At 44.4% G+C, this 19,115-nt stretch overlaps 1 protein-coding gene and 1 long non-coding RNA gene across 6 annotated transcripts in view; one reads left to right on the top strand and one right to left on the bottom strand.

Annotated features, from left to right (window-relative positions):
- The window catches only part of LOC123375433, a 119,472-nt gene that overhangs the window by 64,117 nt on the left and 36,240 nt on the right, over positions 1–19,115 (bottom strand). The gene's annotated exons all lie outside the window — the stretch shown is intronic.
- Positions 1–19,115, top strand: part of DMBX1 (diencephalon/mesencephalon homeobox 1) — a 32,421-nt gene that overhangs the window by 10,071 nt on the left and 3,235 nt on the right. For 2 of the 3 annotated variants that reach the window (XM_045026300.1, XM_045026299.1), the window contains exons 2-4: positions 8,884–9,048; positions 15,700–15,894; positions 18,687–19,041. In XM_045026300.1, the coding sequence (XP_044882235.1) occupies positions 8,896–9,048; positions 15,700–15,894; positions 18,687–19,041 (703 nt within the window). In that variant the 5' untranslated portion in view covers positions 8,884–8,895. Of the gene's footprint in view, positions 1–8,883; positions 9,050–15,699; positions 15,895–18,686; positions 19,042–19,115 lie in introns of all 3 variants that reach the window. The other variant, XM_045026301.1, reaches the window with a different exon arrangement.

Below are 19,115 nucleotides of genomic sequence, written 5' to 3'. Positions count from 1 at the left end.
TCAGGATGACATCTCAGAGGATCAAACCCTGAGCTAACACTGAGGCATGATCTTCCATTTAATAGGAGTCAAACACGCTGCAGCCACAACTACTTTACAGACAGAATTAGCCACAACTTTTCTCATGCTGGATGCCAGCAGCCATATAGAACTGCGGGCTTTGAAAAGGTCTAGGCCTACCTATTTATGCAGTTTTGAAAACCCCACCTGCCACTTTTCAGAAAAGTCATGTCATTAGCCTTTAAAGTAAGCCCATTTTACAGAAACAAATGGAGTGGTAGGCTTCAGCCAGACAAACCTGTGCAAACAAGACTTGTGAACTGCCAGCCAGAAACATGTTGATGGATTCTTTGATTTTTATTTATTTATTTATTGCATATAAACTGTCAGGTTACACATCTAAACTGCTTGTAAATTGACAGTCACTTGATTGCATGGTGCTTTAACGCTAATAAAAGCCACAGCTGTCAGCCAATGTCATATTTCGAGCCAAAAAGGTGCAATAACGTAGCTGGAGTCGACATGGCTTAGGTCGACTTACTGCGGTGTCCACGATGGGAGACACTCTCCTGTCGACTTACTTCATTCCCAGTGGAATACCAGGGTCGACTAGAGAGTGCTCTGCCGTTGATTTAGTGGGTCTTCACTAGACCCATTAAATCGACCCCTGGTGCATCAATCACTGCAGCGTCAATCCTGCGGCAGTGTAGACATAGCCTCAGTTTGGATCCAAAGTAAAGTCCCTAATGCTTTTAACTTCCTTTGGTAGATAAGGAACTCTTGCTACTTTGACTAAGACTGTAAGAGCTTTGAATAAGATTGCGACTATATGGGCACATCTTCCCAATTATGTGGTTTTCTTTTTAGGGGAAGAATAAGGAAAAAGAAAGGGAGGGATAACCTATATTTACACAAACCTACTGTACCTGTAACCACACGATTGAAATAGTCAGTTGACAACTAGTGTGGTCAAAATAAGAGACTAGGTGTCCAGACAACACTTGGGCTCTAGTCCCAAGTAACTTGCCATCCAGTATTGCCAAACGTAAGCATTTGAAAATCAGTAGTCGGGCCCCCAGAATCAGGAGATTGGCTTAAAAATCAAGATTTTTAAAAATTATATTTGCAGGTTCTTTTTATTTGCCTTGGACCACACTTTCATGTTTGTCTTTCTCTGGGAATACTAGAAACTCACTTCTTTAAATGAAAGCGGAGAGTCTCCCATAGTCACATGACTCCAGGAGCTGGGGCTTTGAGGAAAAATGCCACGTATCATAAGAGTCGTGATAAAATTGCAAAGGCTGGCAAACCCTGGCTGGGTGACCTTGTGCAAGTTATCTCATTCCTTTGTACCCCAGCATATGAATTTGTAAAATCAATATAAACAGAGCTCCCTACCACATAAGGGTATTGTGAGGTTTGTGCAATATTTATGATACCCCTTGAGATCCTGGTGTGATACTTAGAGTGAAAAAGATTAGCATTATAAATATACTTGTTATGATATTCCTTAATCATAGTTCTCAAAACTACTGGACAATATAATGAAAATCTGCCTAATATTTTATTCCATGTATTTATATACAAGAGACTATTGTACTGGACCTATATGCAAATAATTCAAAATTTCACTCACTAAAATGCTTCAAGATCTCATTATTTGTTCTTAAAATGAAAAATATTGTCATGATTTTAAAAGACCTTGGAAATGAAGGTGGGGGGGAGGAGGGAGGGAACAGATGGGGTGGTTATATCTAAATCATCAGCAAGAAGTTTGAATAGAATTTACAAGAATCCATGTAGAAATCTATTTTTATTTTCTGTGGGTTTACACTTAAGTGAACAGATGAAGCTTAATTCTGGGATCATTCATGTCCGTGCAAACCGAGACAGTAACTCAGTTAAGTCCCTGAAGTTACACAGGTGTAAAAATATTGCAGGTAAATCAGACTGGAGTCCTTCAGTGTCCAGAGCTGTCCTCAACAACACCTTTATTCCAGTATTTTAACAAAATCCTTTGAATTTCATTTTTATGATGCATGACCCTCACTCTCTCGGAAAGTTGAATGAGGAAAATGATGGTGTTGCAATATTTCAAATAGTTATTTATACTATATCCGCTGCAACAAAAAAAAAAATTCCTTAGATATTCAGCACATTCTCACAACAGCAACAAAACTGATTGAAGACTTACTATTTATTATATGATGTGAATTTTGGACCATCTGGATCTTAAAGATTTAAGAAATAAAAGAAGAAATTGTGGAAAACGTCTTTCAAGGGTCATTTATTTACAGCTCCCTAGACATGTAATGCATTCAGCACCAAAGACGTACAAAGCCTCATATCTGGGGTTAGAATGTGCCTTTTTGCATATATTTTGTCAGATAAGCATAAGCCGAGCGATTTGCTGTTTGTCTCCCTGACTTAAAGTGTGGCTGTACCCTAAAAAAGGCAAAGCTAATAAAAAAAAGGGTGAATATTTCCATTTCTTGCCATCATTTTATTTTCAGCACAACATATTGATTGGCTGCAGTTGTGACAGAAGTGATATTAATATGGAGATACCATCTTTTATGTCAGTGGGCTTTGAATCAGGCCCAAACAGCTGACCCAAAATTTCAGTTGCATTGAGCACTATATATTAACAAATGGATTTTTCTGTGCCCTTTAGTGAGGGATCCTGCATGATTATATGCATTGTTCATATGGAGCTAAATTTGCTCCATTTACTGCTAGCCTTGCAAACTCAACCTGGGATCTGAAAATCAAGCTGAGTTCTTTCAGGCTCATGCATCATCCCTAGTAATAAAGATTCTGAAACTGGAACTCAGTTAAGAATTCTGTCGACGATGCACAAGCCAGGCTAGACTCCATCTCTGATGGCTGCAGAGGTTATGCTGCTTAAAAAAAATAATAAAAAAATCCATCAATAGCTTATTTTTTGTCACTGCATTAAGCAAACATAGCTCTCCTCACACACCTGGAGCAGTTCTGTTGTGGAAGAAGGAGCACATTTTAAACTGTGACTCTTCTGATTGTAATTGCACTGTAAGCCCTGCCATCATTCTGTGCCTGGATCTCCCGTTGAAGTCGCTGGGCTTTTGCAGTGGCAGGTGGCTAGGTTATCAGATACTGGAGTGAGGAGCATGGTATAAAAACCCAGAGGATCTCATCCAATGGAATCTTGTCCCTGACTCCAGTGGGCTTTGGAACAGACAGAGATGACGGATCTAAGTTGAAGCTCCATTGAGTTCCATATTAACATTCATTTGCCTTTAGTGATGTCCCCAACCTGAGGGATTGTGTAGGCTGCTCCTGGATTCCCCCCGTAGCAACAGGAGCCAAGAGTCCTTTGCTTTGCTGGGAGGTGGCTGGGTGTTTTTAATGATCATCCCCATCTGGCTAGGAAACTGCAGCCTTTCCTCCCAGGGGCCCAAGAATATTATACTTCAGTGCAATTTACACACAGGCTACCTTTGAAGAGTGTTAGGAAAATCCAGCTGGTGTAGATTGTGCTCGATTGCTTCTGCTTGTGCTCCATAAAGTGTTTTCACAGTTAGCACTGGCTTTTACAATTCTGCAGACTGCACTTTGCTCAGAGGTGCAACCCAATCTGTTAATTTTGAACCTAGAAAGACCTGTGTGTTTTGGTCCTGGTTAACCTCCTCTCCTTACAAAGGAACACACCTGAGATGCTTTCACCACTAATGAAACACTAGTCCACCTATGGCTCTGGAATTATTTCTGCCATTGCTCCATTAGCATCAAAATGTAACCTTTTTAGCACTCATTAAATAGGCATTACCATGGCACAAATCACTGTAGTATCTGAGGAGCTGGCAAATATCAATGGATTAAGCCCCGCAGCACCACTGTGAGGTGGGGAAGTATTAATTACACCCTTTCAAAGAAAGGAAACTGAGGCATAGAAGCGAAGCTACAAGACCCCCACACAGCTGAGATCGCTCAACTCCCAGCACTGTGCCTTAATCACAAGACCATCTTTCCTATCTAACTTTAGGATGTGTGATAAGGTTTCTCCTTCCACAGGGCTTATCTGCATGAGGAAATGGACCAGAAAAGCTGTTGCAGAATAGCTCCGAATGGGGACGTTCTATTCTGGAATAAAAATCACACTATTCTAGAATAATTAGTTGTTTCCAAAGTGGAGTAATTATTTCCAAACAGAGCGAGTTTTATATCGGAATAGAGGGTCCACACGAGGAGCCTGTTCTGCAATAGCTTTTTCAGTCAATTTCCCTGTGTAGATAAGAGCTCAGACTTTCGCTTGAGGTTCGAATGGGAAAATAAATTGGATTCACAGGCTGGAAGGAGGTTTTGTTTTTTTTTTAATGGACTTTGCTTTGTCAGTTTCATGTAAATTATATTTACATTTGGATTGCTCACTTAGACTACAATGGAGGCACTTTTAAAGCAAGCGTACAAAATATTCCTACACTCCAATTCTTCAGTGCTGTAATAAATCTTTAGTTCTACCTTTTCTTCACGCTATCAGGAACATCTCAGTGAGAATGTGTGTATTTACCAATATGAAATATTTATAAAGTGTATATTTACATTTTTAAATAGACATTTTATTTTTTTTATTAGAAAACCCCCATGAAGTTACTTTAAAAAAAATAGCAAAAACAACCCAGAACAAAACTCTTTAACCAGGATGCAAGACATTATTTGTGTGTTTCCTTTGCACATTTTGTACTTGGGACAGAATTATGCCCCTGGATACCTGCATCAAATGCCTACCCAGCATAGATTGGGAACTTTGGTCCTGGCGTATTGAACAAATATTTAGGGCCATAGTGTCAGGCTAGTGTAAATCAGTGTAGCTCTGCTTACATCCCCTGAGACTCTGGCCCTACCAGAGTTCCCCATTCACACACGCATATGGGCTACATCCTCAAGTGGTGTAAACAAAACCAAACTGATTTACACCAGCTCAGGATCTGGCGCTCCACACCCCAGGAAAGCTATGTTAAACCGTACCACTTCCTGCAACAGTCGCTCACCCACCGTTCCCACTCACACCGGTAATCCCATTGACTTGAGAAGGGATGATTTGCATGAGCAAGGGATACTTGGGTAAGTAATGGTTGAAGGATCAGGCCAACAAAAAGCATACACTTAGGGCCCAATCCTGCAAAGGGATGAGAGTCAACCCCAGCTGAGAGCAATGAGCACCTTGCAATCCTCGGTTAGCTAGAGAGTTGGACCAGGCCAGATGGAAGTAAATGGCAGCCTTTCCTTGAAAACATCTTTTTTACTAGTCCCTACTACTCTGCACAGCCCCATTGAAACCCCCTGTTCCCTGCAGTACGCGCGACACAGAGCAGCAGGGCGCACTTTTAAGTCCCAACCCTGAAATCCAATGGTTGTTCTGGATGTACAAGGAACACATGGCTGGGCCCTATTCTGTTTACACTCATTGCGGACAACTAATTTGTATGAACTCCCCCCCTCCGGTCCCTATTTCCTTTCTCCATGACTCAGACCCCACTTGGCATCTGTGGCATGCACACACAGGAGCTGCATAGGAAAGGAAAGCGATACCCTATTATTTAGGAGAAGATGAAGGTCCAAGCCCCATTTAATCAATGACAGCTTAGGATCCGCTCCTTTGCTGCCCGGCATTAATTTACACAACGTAACACCTAATCAAACTCTGCTTTTATTCTCCAATTGGCTGTGGTTATTACTCAGCCCCTCCAGCCAGAGAGAGACATAAAAGATGCATTTGCAGATTTTGAAAATTAAAGCCATCTATACAGCCGGTGGGGAGGATCAGCTTATTTGGTTGCTTAATGAAATATAAAGATTATTTTAACCAATGTAAGCACAATTCGACAGCTTGTGAAACCCAGTGGTGGCTTGATGAATGGCCTTCTCAATTTACAAAAAATTGCTGTATGGGGTCTTTTAAATATTTAATTTATTCCGTTTCGGAATGTGCATAGAGGTAAATGACAACGAAAGCGGGTCTACGTGCGATCTCAGTTAACTCACGTCTGCTAGATTAAATAGACTATGAACATAGAACACCGATATCCCGGCCGACTCTTTCATATTATTCTGTCTACCACTCTGTATTTACTGTGCACGGTAACAAAGACGTTACATCTGTCATCTGCCAATGCCGTATTCCAGACAGTTATTGAGAAAACTGGAACAATCTATTGACTGGTTTTACAAATAGTTAAAGTAACATGAATCTCCTTTTTCAAATGTACATCTTTTCTTCCAGGCCAACATGAAGAGTTTAACACAGAGGAAAGCCTTTTAACAACCAACTAAATAGAAAGCTTACCAAAGAAAATGCTTTCCCATTGGAAAAAGTGGGCCTTTTATGGAGTCTCCCATAAGAACGGCCATTCTGGGTCAGACCAATGGTCCATTTAGCCCAGTATCCTATCTTCCGACAGTGACCAATGCCAGGTGCCCCAGAGGGAATGAACAGAACAGGGAATCATAAAGTGATCCATCCCCTGTTGTCCACTCCCAGCTTCTGGCAAACAGAGGTTAGGGACAGCCAGAGCATGGGGTTGCATCCATGCCCATCTTGGCTAATTGCCATTGATGAACCTATCCTCCATGAATAATCCTCTCTGATAATTCTATCTTGCAGGGGGAATTTCCGTTTCAGTGACGGTTTCTAAACGCGCCAGTTTATATGGGATTCTAAGTTACAGCCAATGGTGTACAAACTGCGTTAGAAAATAAACTGATCCAAGGTCTGGTTCTGAAAACTGCCTATGCAGATCATGAACCTGGCTCACAGCTGTTTGTAAACACAGGTCTAGATGTTAAGTTGGATGAGCAAATGCAGAAGCTGCCCAAGGTCAGATCCCACAGCCGGTGCAAATTGTCTTGGTTCCACGGACTTCAGTGGAGCTACCTGGCTGACTATTTATTTTCACTCCAACTAAGAATCTGGCCCAAACACTCAGTGATGCTGCTACCTACACTAGACTCGGGTTCTGAGTTCTTGACAATCTGGCCCTCTGTTCACTAGTGCGCACTACGAGAAAATTTCCCCATATACAGAAGACCAGCAAAAGGCTTCTGCATTGTTTAAGTCCCACTTAAGCTCTATTTTGATGGCTTAAAATAGCACATAGGTTTTGTGTGCACTGTCTGTGCAAGAGAGAAATTTATCCTATAGCATGAGTGATGTGAGAGAGATGCTGAGTTGCCAGCTAGTTTTCTTCACATATAAGACTGAAGAAGAGCTTTGAAGTGAATTTAGAACTGCTCTAACACAAGCTGAAGCTAGATACAGGATACGGCAGATCAGGTTTCCATGGAGTAACTGATCTAGCATATTAGACAGGCCTTTCCTTCAATGGAGACAACATGGATGGAGCTTTGCGGAAAACAGGCATCTCTCCAGTCTACCTGTTGTTAATCCTGTCTGTCCTGATTCAGTTTGTCTCATGACTGCACAAAATTACTCCATCACTGTATAAAGCCTCAAGAATATTTCGGACTTATGGAAATATCTCTGTGGTAAGGAACATTCCCTGCATTGACGCAGTGAAAGATCTAGATAGCTGAATAGGTCTTTGATTCTAGTCATGAGTGAAAGACTCCTAGGTGAGATCCCCGTAAACATCCTACCCTGTTGCAAACTCTCATAGAAAGCAATACAACTTCTGGTTCCAGATGCACAAAAGTTCTATGGATGCCTTATGAAGTCCTTGTATGTTTGGGTTTAGATTTGCATTCCAGAAGTCCTCAGTCAATGAGACTTTTGACTGCAGATTCACATGCTCCCGTGTATTGAGATTCTTTCCTTGGTGGTATAAATCTTCTACATGGAAAAATGAAAACTTGTTAGGGATAAAGGTGAAATTTAGAGAAACAAGTTGTTCTTTAAATAATGGTGGTTAATTTATTTGACATAATAGATCTATGCAAAGATAAGATTTGGGCTCAATTTTTGCCTTCAGATACTGACCTCAAACTCCTGCTGAGGTCAATGAGACTTGAGCATGACCTCCAGCACCTGATGTTAGCTCCCCGGTTTTCTCTCTCAGGCAGCCGCTATCTTAACCTGGTAAATAACCAAAACAGAACTGTCCCAGCCTCTCTCTTATCGTAGTTTCTCCATCCTCATTTGGTGACTGCTATTTCATCTCCATTTAACACCTTCTGTTAGAGGAACTCAAATTCCTTTACAGACATGAGTTAATTCAACCTCCCAACACCGCTGTGAGATTGGTATTAGCCCCATTTACAGATGGAGAAACTAAGGCACAGCAAGGTAAAGCGGCTTTTTTTAAGGTTGCCCAATGAGTAAATAGCAGGAAAAAAACAGGGGATGGGGGCTTGGATAGTCTACAAACAGTGTCCTTGATACTGGGGAACTGAGTCACTCCAAATGCCAAATACACTAAATTATCAGCAATTTCACCACAAGTTTCTCTCTCTCACACACACAATTTTTTTGCCTTTCATTTAAATGTCACTTGGGAAAGTTCTTTTTATTTCCTAATACTATTTGGGGGGGATACATTCACATGCTGTTTCCTAGGTGGCAGCTAGGCCTCAGAGCTGGTATCATGCTGTTTTCATTGCTGACTTTAACCTCAGTATTACTGTCTCAGGTCCGAAGCTCACCGCAGTTCGAGGGTCTTGCCATTCATTCAGTGTGCTTTGGATCAAGACCCATGAGCATTATTTTTATTTCACATCAAAGCTTCCAAGGATCTAACTAATCAGACCATTCAGAGAGGCCAGCAGGGAGCACAGAGATCGTCTAGTCTGACCACCTGTGTAGCAGGCCACAGAACTTCCCCTAAGTAATTCCTTTGTATTGTAATGAATGAGTTTCTAACCAGGCCTTTTCTGCTTGGTTGTTTTTAGGTGTATGCCGCCATGCAGCACTATGGAGTGAACGGTTACTCTCTTCACGCCATGAATTCTCTGAGTGCCATGTACAACCTTCACCAGCAGGCAGCGCAACAAGCCCAGCACGCCCCTGACTACAGACCCTCGGTGCATGCCCTCACGCTGGCAGAGAGACTGGCTGGTAAGAACAATTTATGGATTTTTTTGCATCGAGCCGGCCACGCAGTCTAGGCTCACGCTGAGCGAGACTCTGCCGCTGTGTGGAATCTTACACAGGCCTGAATGTTCTATAGTAAACTCATTAGATCCCCATGGACAAACGTGGCTGGATCAGATACACCTAGGTAGCCAACTCACCCCCGTGCATACATACAAACAAACTACTAGGCTCCTCCAAAAGACCCACTAAGTCCTTCGAGTGAAATTCACCCTGGGCAGAGGGCCAGTGCCCCATCTATGTCCTATTTCAGAGCTGATGTGGGATTGGAGTGGTGCATTGACCTTGTACCAGCCCTCTGCCCTGGGGTGAATTTCCTGTGATGCGCTTAGACCAGTGGTTCCCAGACTTGTTCCGCCGCTTGTGCAGGGAAAGCCCCTGGCGGGCCGGGCCGGTTTGTTTACCTGCCGCGTCCGCAGGTTCAGCCAATCGCGGCTCCCACTGGCCACGGTTCGCTGCTCCAGGCCAATGGGAGCTGCGGGAAGTGTCACGGGCCGAGGGACATACTGGCCGTTGCTTCCAGAGCCTCCCTTGCCCAGTCTGTCACCCTAGGGTTTGGCACATCTATGTCAGAGTGTAACAGCTTTGGAAAAGGGACCATGTCACCCTCTAGCCTTTGTAAAGTGCTGCATCGATTGACAGCACTGTGAAATACTGAAAGGAGAGCTAAGCAGTGCAAGACACCCCCCTTCTTGGCTTGACAAGAGGACGGTCGGGAGGCGTGGGTCAGAGTTAGCAGGGGCAGCAGACAAGCAGCCGTGGGCCAGGGACTGCGTAGTGTGTGCACAATGCAGGCTCTGACTCATTGGAGATCACTCGCTTGCGACGGCAATATAAAGGATGGACAGAAATAATAATGCCCTGATGTGGCGGTAGCTAGGGGGCCCTGCTCTGAAGAGTTGACAATCTAACGGGTTCGGCCTGGAAAGGCAGATCTTGCTGAGCAGCAGCGGGAGGGCAATTGCATCCTGACCTGTGTTGCAATCTCCAGCTGACTGTCAGAAGTCACTGATCAACTAGGATTGGATGAAGAGGAATCTCAAGAGCTTTGGATAAGCATCAGGGTGTTTCCCTGCTCCTTGAGCGTACAAACGAGGGACAGATCTCTCAGGGGGTGGTGTGGCCTAGTGAACAGGGCAGGGGTTCTGAAACTGTGGGTCGGGACACCACAGTGGGGTCACCAGGGCTGATGTTAGACTTCCCGGGGCCCGGGACCAAAGCCCGAGCCCCACTGCCTGGGGCCAAAGCCCAAAGACTTCAGCTCTGGGGGGCTGGTGGGGCTCAGGTTTAGGCCCCGCTCCTGGGGCTGAAGCCCTTGGGCTTTGGCCCCGCCCATCTGGAGCGATGGGGCTCAGGCTTTGGCCCTGCCGGCGGGGGGGGGGGCAGGGCTCGGATTTTGGCCCCCCAGCCTGGGGCGGTGGGGCTCAGGCGGGCTCAGGCTTTGGGGCCCCTTGGGGTTGTGTAGAAATTGTTGTTCTCGAAAGAAGGTCGTGGAGCAAGGAAGTTTGAGTACCCCTGGAATCGGGCCGGGGTGAAAGTAATATTAAATTCCTACCGGTGCGGGGCCCTGGCTCCGAGCCCCTGGAAGGGGCAGGGCCTCAGGCAGAAGTCAGCCTCCCCCAGCCAGCCCATCCCCACCGCCTGGGGCTCCAGCGGCGATTTAAAAGGGCTTGGGGCTCCAGCCACTGCCATGGTAGTGGCAGTCGGGAGCCCTGGGCCCTTTTAAATCGGCGGCCCCGGGGCAGCTGCCCCTTTTGTCCCGCCATTGGCGGCCTGGGGGGAGGGGCAAAAGGTGCAGTGATGTTAATGTTGGGTGGGTACAAGTCGGTACCGGCTTCTTACCGGGACGCTGTACCGGCCCACTGTCACCCCTGAATAGGGCAAAGGGTTGGGAGTCAGGAGGCCTGATTCCGTGACCTTGGGCAAGTCACCTTCCCTTTTGTGGGCCTCTTTCACCTCTTACCCTTTGTCTACTTAGCTTGTAAGCGGCTGGAGACAGGGACTGTTTCACTAGGTGTTTATACAGCACAGAGTGAACGTGGGGGCCTCACGATACTACTGTAACACACAGAATCAGGATCTCTTGGAAGGCTTCTGATCAGGAAATCCCAAGAAAACAGCTGAGCTCATGTGCTGTGGTTTTACATTTCTGGCCCGAGCCATAAACAACCAGGAAAACACAGGGGTGGCTGAAAACAGCGGGGGCTGGGGGAAGCTTTTCAGACTCCTTTCACTACTATTCAGAGCAAAGATTCAAGTTGGTTTCTGGCTACCTTTTTAATTTAACCTTTTGTTAACAAAGAGAACCAATCTGGATAATTTCAGTAAATTAGTCAAGCTGTCCTCTTCTGATCCAAATATACCTTCCACCAATCTGGCGAGCAGGAAAGGGGACCTGGCTTCAGTTTACACTGAAGCAAGCAGGCTCCTAACGTGATTACTTAGTTCACATTTTGTTACCGCTGAATCTCTTTTAGTGCATGGTTATAGATCACACTTGCCTTCCAGGGACAGTCGGAATAAGCCAGCACAAAAGCAAACAACCTTACATTGGAAAACAGAGGTTTCAGGTTTTAACTGCAAAGCCTCACCTGCGATTCATAATCTCCTTCTTGAACTGAACCTGAAAACCTAGTTAAAGCATTGAAATAATTGTTGTCTAGATCCTTGTTAGCAGCTAAATTAAATATTTGAACCACCACCTCTGAGAAACTGGCAGGTTTAACCTCCACTGTGGAATGTTGGGAATATTCCAGCCGGTAGATGTTAAACCACGATCTCTCCTCCTTGGTTTTGATACTTGATGTATTGATGCCATGGGACTTTAAAAATGATTTTAGGGCTCTCTTGTCCTGAAAGAATATTCCTTTCCTCACGAAAGCAGCCAGGCAGCAGTGTGAGCTATTTCTGAATGCATAAAGGATACTTCCTGCCTTCTCCTACAAAAGTGGCTGTATTACCAGTATCTAATAACTCATTGCTTCCTTGAATGCAGAGGTCTCTTTGTTTTGTATTCTTCTGGAAACTTTTAGCCTGACTGAGCATTCCCTGGGTCACCAAAACCACTCTCATTTTGGCAACAGTCTGGGGAAGCATCGTCGAATCTGGCCTAGAATGAAACAGCTGGAAGTTTGGAACTGGAATATTCAAATAGCACAAAGCTGATTTGCTACGCTCGTTAGCAAACATATTTGGAACCAAACTGTGTGGTTCTGGGATTGGCCTGACAGCCGGCTTTGTTTTATTGTTTACATTCATGCCATGGGACTTGCAACAAAAGCTCACATAAAAAGCAATGCCCGCAAAACAAGAGCCTTACTCTGGCTGTGTAAAATTAGGTTTGCTTTCTAGTGTGTCCATTCCCTCTGTCTGAACGGTCGCATTCTTAGCTGTATTAAAATGATGCCATAGACTATTAGAGCTGGAATTTAAACAGGAAAAAAATATCAAATGCATTTCTCATTCGGGCTCTTCGTTTACTTCTTTTGCACTTCATCTTAGACCGTGAATCGCTACTGCGCCATTTAGCTCAGATCCCCACGCGCTACCACAGTGTCGGGTCTGGGTTCACAATATTGCAGAATTGAAAATAAAAACAGCCTATTTTTCATTGACTTTTCAAAAACCAACCCTAAAACCAGGTCTACTCCTAGGAGGATTCGTAAACCCCTCTTGTTTATTGAGAGCTTTTAGTGGCAGAATCGGGAGGCCTGATTTTATTCCAGCCTGTATTTCATTTTTTGCATCCCCAATTTTGTGGGCACAAATAAACTGAAGGCATAATTTGTATCTTTGAGACACGTAACTAGCTCATCTGCCTGGAATGGAAGGGTTGTCAGTGACTAGGGCTCCGGACTGGTACTCAAGAGAGCTGGTTCTGTCACTGAACTTCGGCAAGTCACTTCAGTTTCCCCTCCCATTCTTTGTGTATCTTGTCTATTTAAAAAGTAAGCCCTTCAGGACCAGGTCTGTCTCCCTCTCTCTCTGTACAGTTACTCTAGTCATCTAAAACATGGATGCTAAAAAGGAGACCAGGTTATAAAAGTTAAGCCCCTTTTGTCCTTGAAATTGTCTAGCAAACTGTCAGCCTTCTATAAACAACCATTAAAATCTCAAATTTGGGTCACACCTAAGTTGGCATGGGGCCCCTTTAAGATCCATCTTTTGCATCGAGTCCAATTAGCTGGGTTACATCTTCCCCATCAGCACCCTGGTGGTCTTGTATGTCTTCTGTGACATAGAATCATAGGACTGGAAGGGACCTCGAGAGGTCATCTAGTCCAGTCCCCTGCACTCATGGCAGGACTAAGTAATTATCTAGACCAGGGGAAGGCAACCTATGGCACATGTGCTGAAGGTGGCACGCGAGCTGATTTTCAGTGGCACTCACACTGCCCGGGTCCTGGGCACCGGTCCGGGGGGCTCTGCCTTTTAATTAATTTTAAATGAAGTTTCTTATACATTTTAAAAACCTTATTTACTTTACATACAACAATAGTTTAGTTATATATTATAGACTTATAGAAAGAGACCTTCTAAAAACATTCACATGTATTACTGGCACGTGAAACCTTAAATTAGAGTGAATAAATGATGACTCGGCACAGCACTTCTGAAAGGTTGCCGACCCCTAATCTAGACCATCCCTGACAGGTGTTTGTCCAACCTGCTCTTAAAAATCTCCAATGATGGAGATTCCACAACCGCCCTGGGCAATTTATTCCAGTGCTTAACCATCCTGATAGATAGGAAGTTTTTCCTAATGTCCAACATAAACTGCCCTTGCTGCAATTTAAGTCCACTGCTTCTTGTCCTATCCTCAGAGGTTAAGGTTTTCTCCCTCCTCCTTGTAACAACCTGTTATGTACTTAAAAACTGTTATCACGTCCCCTCTCAGTCTGGAGAAGAGAAGACAAAACAAACCCAATTTTTTAGGTCTTCCCTCACAGGTCATGTTTTCTAGACCTTTAATTATTTTTGTTGCTCTTCTCTGGACTTTCTCCAATGTGTCCACATCTTTCCTGAAATGTGGCACACAGAACTGGACACAATACTCCACTTGAGGCCTAATCAACGCAGGGTAAAGCAGAAGCATTACTTCTTGTGTCTTGCTTACAACACTCCTGCTAATACATCCCAGAATGATGTTTGCTTTTTTTGCAACAGCGTTACACTGTTGACCCATTTAGCTTGTGAACCACTATGACCCCCAGATCCCTTTCCGCAGTACTCCTTCCTAGACAGTCATTTCCCATTCTGTATGTGTGCAACTGATTGTTCCTTCCTAAGTGGCATATTTTGCATTTGTCCTTATTGAATTTCACCCTATTTACCTTAGACCAGGGGTCGGCAACCTCTGGCACGCAGCTCGCCAGGGTAAGCACCCTGGCGGGTCGGGCCAGTTTGTTTACCTGCTGCATCCACAGGTTCAGCCGATTGCGGCTCCCACTGGCTACGGTTCGCCGCTCCAGGCCAATGGGGGCGGCGGGAAGCTGCGGCCAGCACATCCCTCGGCCTGTGCCACTTCCCACAGCCCTATTGGCTTGGAGTGGCGAACCATGGCCAATGGGAGTCGCGATCGGCAGAACCTGTGGATGCGGCAGGTAAACAAACTGGCCCGGCCCACCAGGATGCTTACCCTGGCGAGCTACGTGCCAGAGATTGCCGACCCCTGCTTTACACCATTTCTCCAGTTTGTCCAGATCATTTTGAATTTTAATCCTATCCTCCAAAGCACTTGCAACCCCTCCCAGCTTGGTATTGTTCACAAACTTGATAAGTGTCCTCTCTATGCCATTATCTAAATCACTGATGAAGATATTGAACAGAACAGAACCCAGAACTGATCCCTACGGGACCCCACTCGATATGCCCTTCCTGTTTGAGTGTGAACCACTAACAACTACTCTCTGGGAACAGTTTCCCAACCAGTTCTGCACCCACCTTATAGTAACTCCATCTAGGTTGCATTTCCCTAGTTTGTTTATGAGAAGATCACGTGAGACAGTATCAAAAGACTTACTAAAGTCAAGATATATCACATCTACCATGTTCCCTCTATCCACAAGACTTGTTACCCTGCCAAAGAACGTGGGTTGATGTGGGGAGAGTTGAGAGGATGGGAATGTATAGGCCTACTTTCACTAAAGCATCCCTATTTAGAAAAGCACTTAAGCCTGTGCATTGAAATCAGTGGGACTTAAGCATATGTGTACGTGTTTTCCTGAATCAGGACCCACGACCTTAAAGTCTGCCTCGCCAACTTAGTGTTTTGAGGACTGTGATAAGCTATATGAGACACACAACAGGAGCCAAAGGGACTTCTAATCCTGACAGCAATGTGCCTTCTAACAGTTGGACCCCTCAAAAAAACCCAAAACAAAACCAGAGGCAGCTGTTTTATGATTTACACATCCTCACCCCATTAACTGACACAGAGCCTGACTGCAGAATTGAAGCTAGTTGGACTTCAATGAGAACAAGATCAGGGCCACCGGGAGAACTGCTCCACCTTTAGGCCACAATCCCCACCTCCTTGTTTGTTTGGGGCCTGATTTCAGATGTCAACATGCAAATTCCAATAATTAAATTGGCCACTTTTCTTGTCTTCCAACGGCTGTACATTTCAAGACATCATTTTGGAGGCCCGTTATGGATCCCAGCATCGCAAACAGAGGAGAAGCCGCACAGCCTTCACCGCCCAACAACTGGAAGCCCTGGAGAAGACTTTCCAGAAGACTCACTATCCAGATGTGGTGATGCGGGAACGACTGGCCATGTGCACCAACCTACCGGAAGCCAGAGTACAGGTATGAGCGTTCTACCTTGCTTGCTCTAATACGGCTATTTAAGAGAGATACGAAGAGGGCCTACTGGGTTGGCCTGATCTGTAGTTCTTTCAAAATGGTTTCATAGTAACCAAAGAAGGAGAGTTTTCTCTGCAGCAAAAAATGGACTTAAATCTTTGCTTCAGACTGAGGGAGCTGCAACAGAAACTGAATCCACACACACATTTTTGAGGGTTTGTGTTGTCTGAGGGTAGCCCTGGCTTTCATTTGTGATTCCAACTCTCTTTGGGGGAAATCTTAGAAATGGCCACAAAAGTCTATTTATTTATTTATTTATTTACTTATATGACTGTTTCTCTGGCATCCTCAGAGGTCTGGGAGCACAAGTAATTCCAGCTGTTCCCTCCCAACAATGTCAATATTTATAACGTCTCAGACCATCTGGTCCAACAGTTTCTGTTCTCCTCCAGTGAAACAAATAAGTAGAGCTGGTCAGGAATTTTTTCACAAAACTTTTTGCAGTGTAAAATGCCAATTAATCAGAACTGAAATTATTTGAAGGAGGTGGTTGGTTTTTGAGGAGTTTCTCAGTTTGAATTTTTTTTTAAATTTCAAAACAACAAAAAATTAAAGTTCTGGGTTTTGGATCAACATTACTCTTGTTGAGAAACTTACATTTTAAAAAAGGAAATAGAAAGGACAAAATCAAAATAAAAACAGAATTGTCAAAAGAAAACCTCATTTTGATCTGAGCTGAATTTATTTTTTGTTCGTGAAAATTTGAGCTTGACTTTTTGTCACAATTTGAGGTAAAAATATTCTTCGAACTCTCAAATTCTTGTGGGATGGGAAAATAATTTTTCACCTACAAATACTAATGTGCTGCATGACTTACTGATATTATGGGTGCCTGCTCAGTATGGGTTTAAGGAGCTACATAGCAGGCCAGACTCAACTGGGAAAAATGGGAAGGGGACATGAGATTTCAGTCTAGCAGAAAAAGATATAACATGATCCAAAGCTGGAAGTTGAAAGTAGACACAGTCTGACTAAATAAAGCGTAAATTCTTGATGATAAGAGTAATTAACCATTGGAACAATTTACCAAAAGTTGTGGTGGATTCGCTATCCTTGATTTATAAACTAAGATTGGATGTTTTCCCTCAAAGATCTGCTCTAGGAATTATTTGCGTGAAGTTCTGCAGCCTGAGCTATACATAAGATCAGACTAGATGGTCACAATGGTCCCTTCAGGCTTTGGAATCTACGCCATACAATCTTGAGCCGGTTGTCTCCTCCTTCTGAATTTATTCCCAAATTGAGTTACATTGGGATAGTATGTTGAAAAGGACACGGACGGACGGACGGACGGACGGACGCGCACACACACACACACACACACACACGTTATACTAGTATTAGGAATTGGATATTTTCCTGTAACTTAAGAGTAAGAACCTTTGACTTTGCTCCTAAGGATTACTGGTTCGATTCCCACCAAGGAAACTTCCTTCATGACCTGACCTGGCATACTGGCATCAAATGTCCTGTGATACCAGATACTACCTTGCTGTACAGCTTTAAAGGATTAGCCCAAATATCTTAATGTGAGACATTGCATCACACAGATGATACATATTTGGCCCAGCAAGGGTATGAACCACTCAAGATCTGGTTCCCAGTACCGTCACGAAACAACACAATACCACAACAGAGCTGCATTCCTCACAAAGAGGGCTTGTATACAACATACATAATGAAGTCAGTTAAATTGCAAAATTTATCATTTTATCAGTTTTGTGGTAGCAATGAGCCCTGGTTTACAGTGGGAGGTGGCGAGAATAGCATAGCCGAAGTTGACGTATTTAGGTTGACTTACCGCGGTGTGTGCATTGCTCCCACTCCGACTCCGCTTGCGCCTCTCGCAGCAGTGGAGTACCAGAGTCGACGGGCGAGCGCTCGGGTATCGATTTTATTGCGTCTACACTAGACTCAATAAATCGATCCCCGATAGATTGATCTCTACCCGCCGATCCAGCAGATAGTGTAGATGTACCCTTAGATGTCCACACTCAGGGATCAAGGTATTACTGCTAGTTACTATGCACGGATGTGCACACACATAGTTCATGCCCCAAACAGCTTACAGTCTAGAGACTCTAGAGTATTCTAATGTACAGAGCACTGAGACTCAGGACATGTGGATTCTATTCCCAGCTCTGCCACTGGCCTGTCAGGTGACCTTGTGCAAGTCACTTCCCCCCTCTGTGCCTCAGTTTCCCAATCTGTAAAATGGGGATAAGGCTATAGACCTCCATTGTAAAGAGCTCTGAGATCTACTGAACTGAAAAGCAATACATAAGAGGTGGTGGTTGTTATTTAAGTCCATTCAGCTAATCATTCAAGTCAAATAATCTAAAGTGTTGGCAGTAATTAACGCATATGTATGTCCTCTATAATATGACTTATTCTGACTGTTTCTATATGGTTTGGGTACAAATTAACATGATATAAGCTGTTTTTAGAAAGCTAGCAGAACATTGTGCTCTCTACCTATTTAATATCTCAGGTCTGTGGGTGACAGATTTTTTTTTCCCCCTTGACAGAGGTGTGTTTTCTTAAAGAAGCAGCATCAAGTCTGGGGATTTTAAAAGCACCTAAAAGAATTAGGCACCCAAATTCCATTGAAATACAGTGGAATTTGGTTGCCTACACACCTTGGGTTCTCTTCAAAATCCGTCTATTTGACTTTGTGATTTTTGCATTAACTGGGGTTTTTATCCTGTCTCCCTGTGGCTGTTTGCGGGATAAAGGTTTGGTTTAAGAACCGAAGAGCCAAATTCCGGAAGAAACAGCGCAGCCTCCAGAAGGAGCAGCTGCAGAAGCAAAAGGACTCCGAAGGGAGCCACAGCGAGGGGAAGACGGACGCGCTTGTGCTGGAAAGCCAGACTTCCGCCCCGGAGGCAGACAAGCCACAGAGCCAGCCGAGCGAAGTGAGCACGGAGCTCAGCCTCACCTTGTCGGAGCAGTCGGCCAGCGAGTCCGCAGCAGAGGACCAGACGGACAGAGAGGAGGACTTTAAGAACCCCTTGGAGGAGTCCAAAGCGGACAAAGGTCCCGGCGCGGAGAGCAAGGCTCTGAACTGCAAGAGAGCCAGTCCAAAAGCAGGTGAGGGTCAATGCGCGTGTGGAGGCCTGGTCTCGGGGCCAGAATGGGAGCCAGAGGCTGAGCATTGGCTAGTA

This window comes from Mauremys mutica, chromosome 8, assembly GCF_020497125.1.
Source record: "Mauremys mutica isolate MM-2020 ecotype Southern chromosome 8, ASM2049712v1, whole genome shotgun sequence".
NCBI lineage: Eukaryota > Metazoa > Chordata > Testudines > Geoemydidae > Mauremys > Mauremys mutica.
The sequence above is the reverse complement of the archived record's forward strand: the minus strand, read 5'-3'. Positions and strand labels throughout refer to the sequence as shown.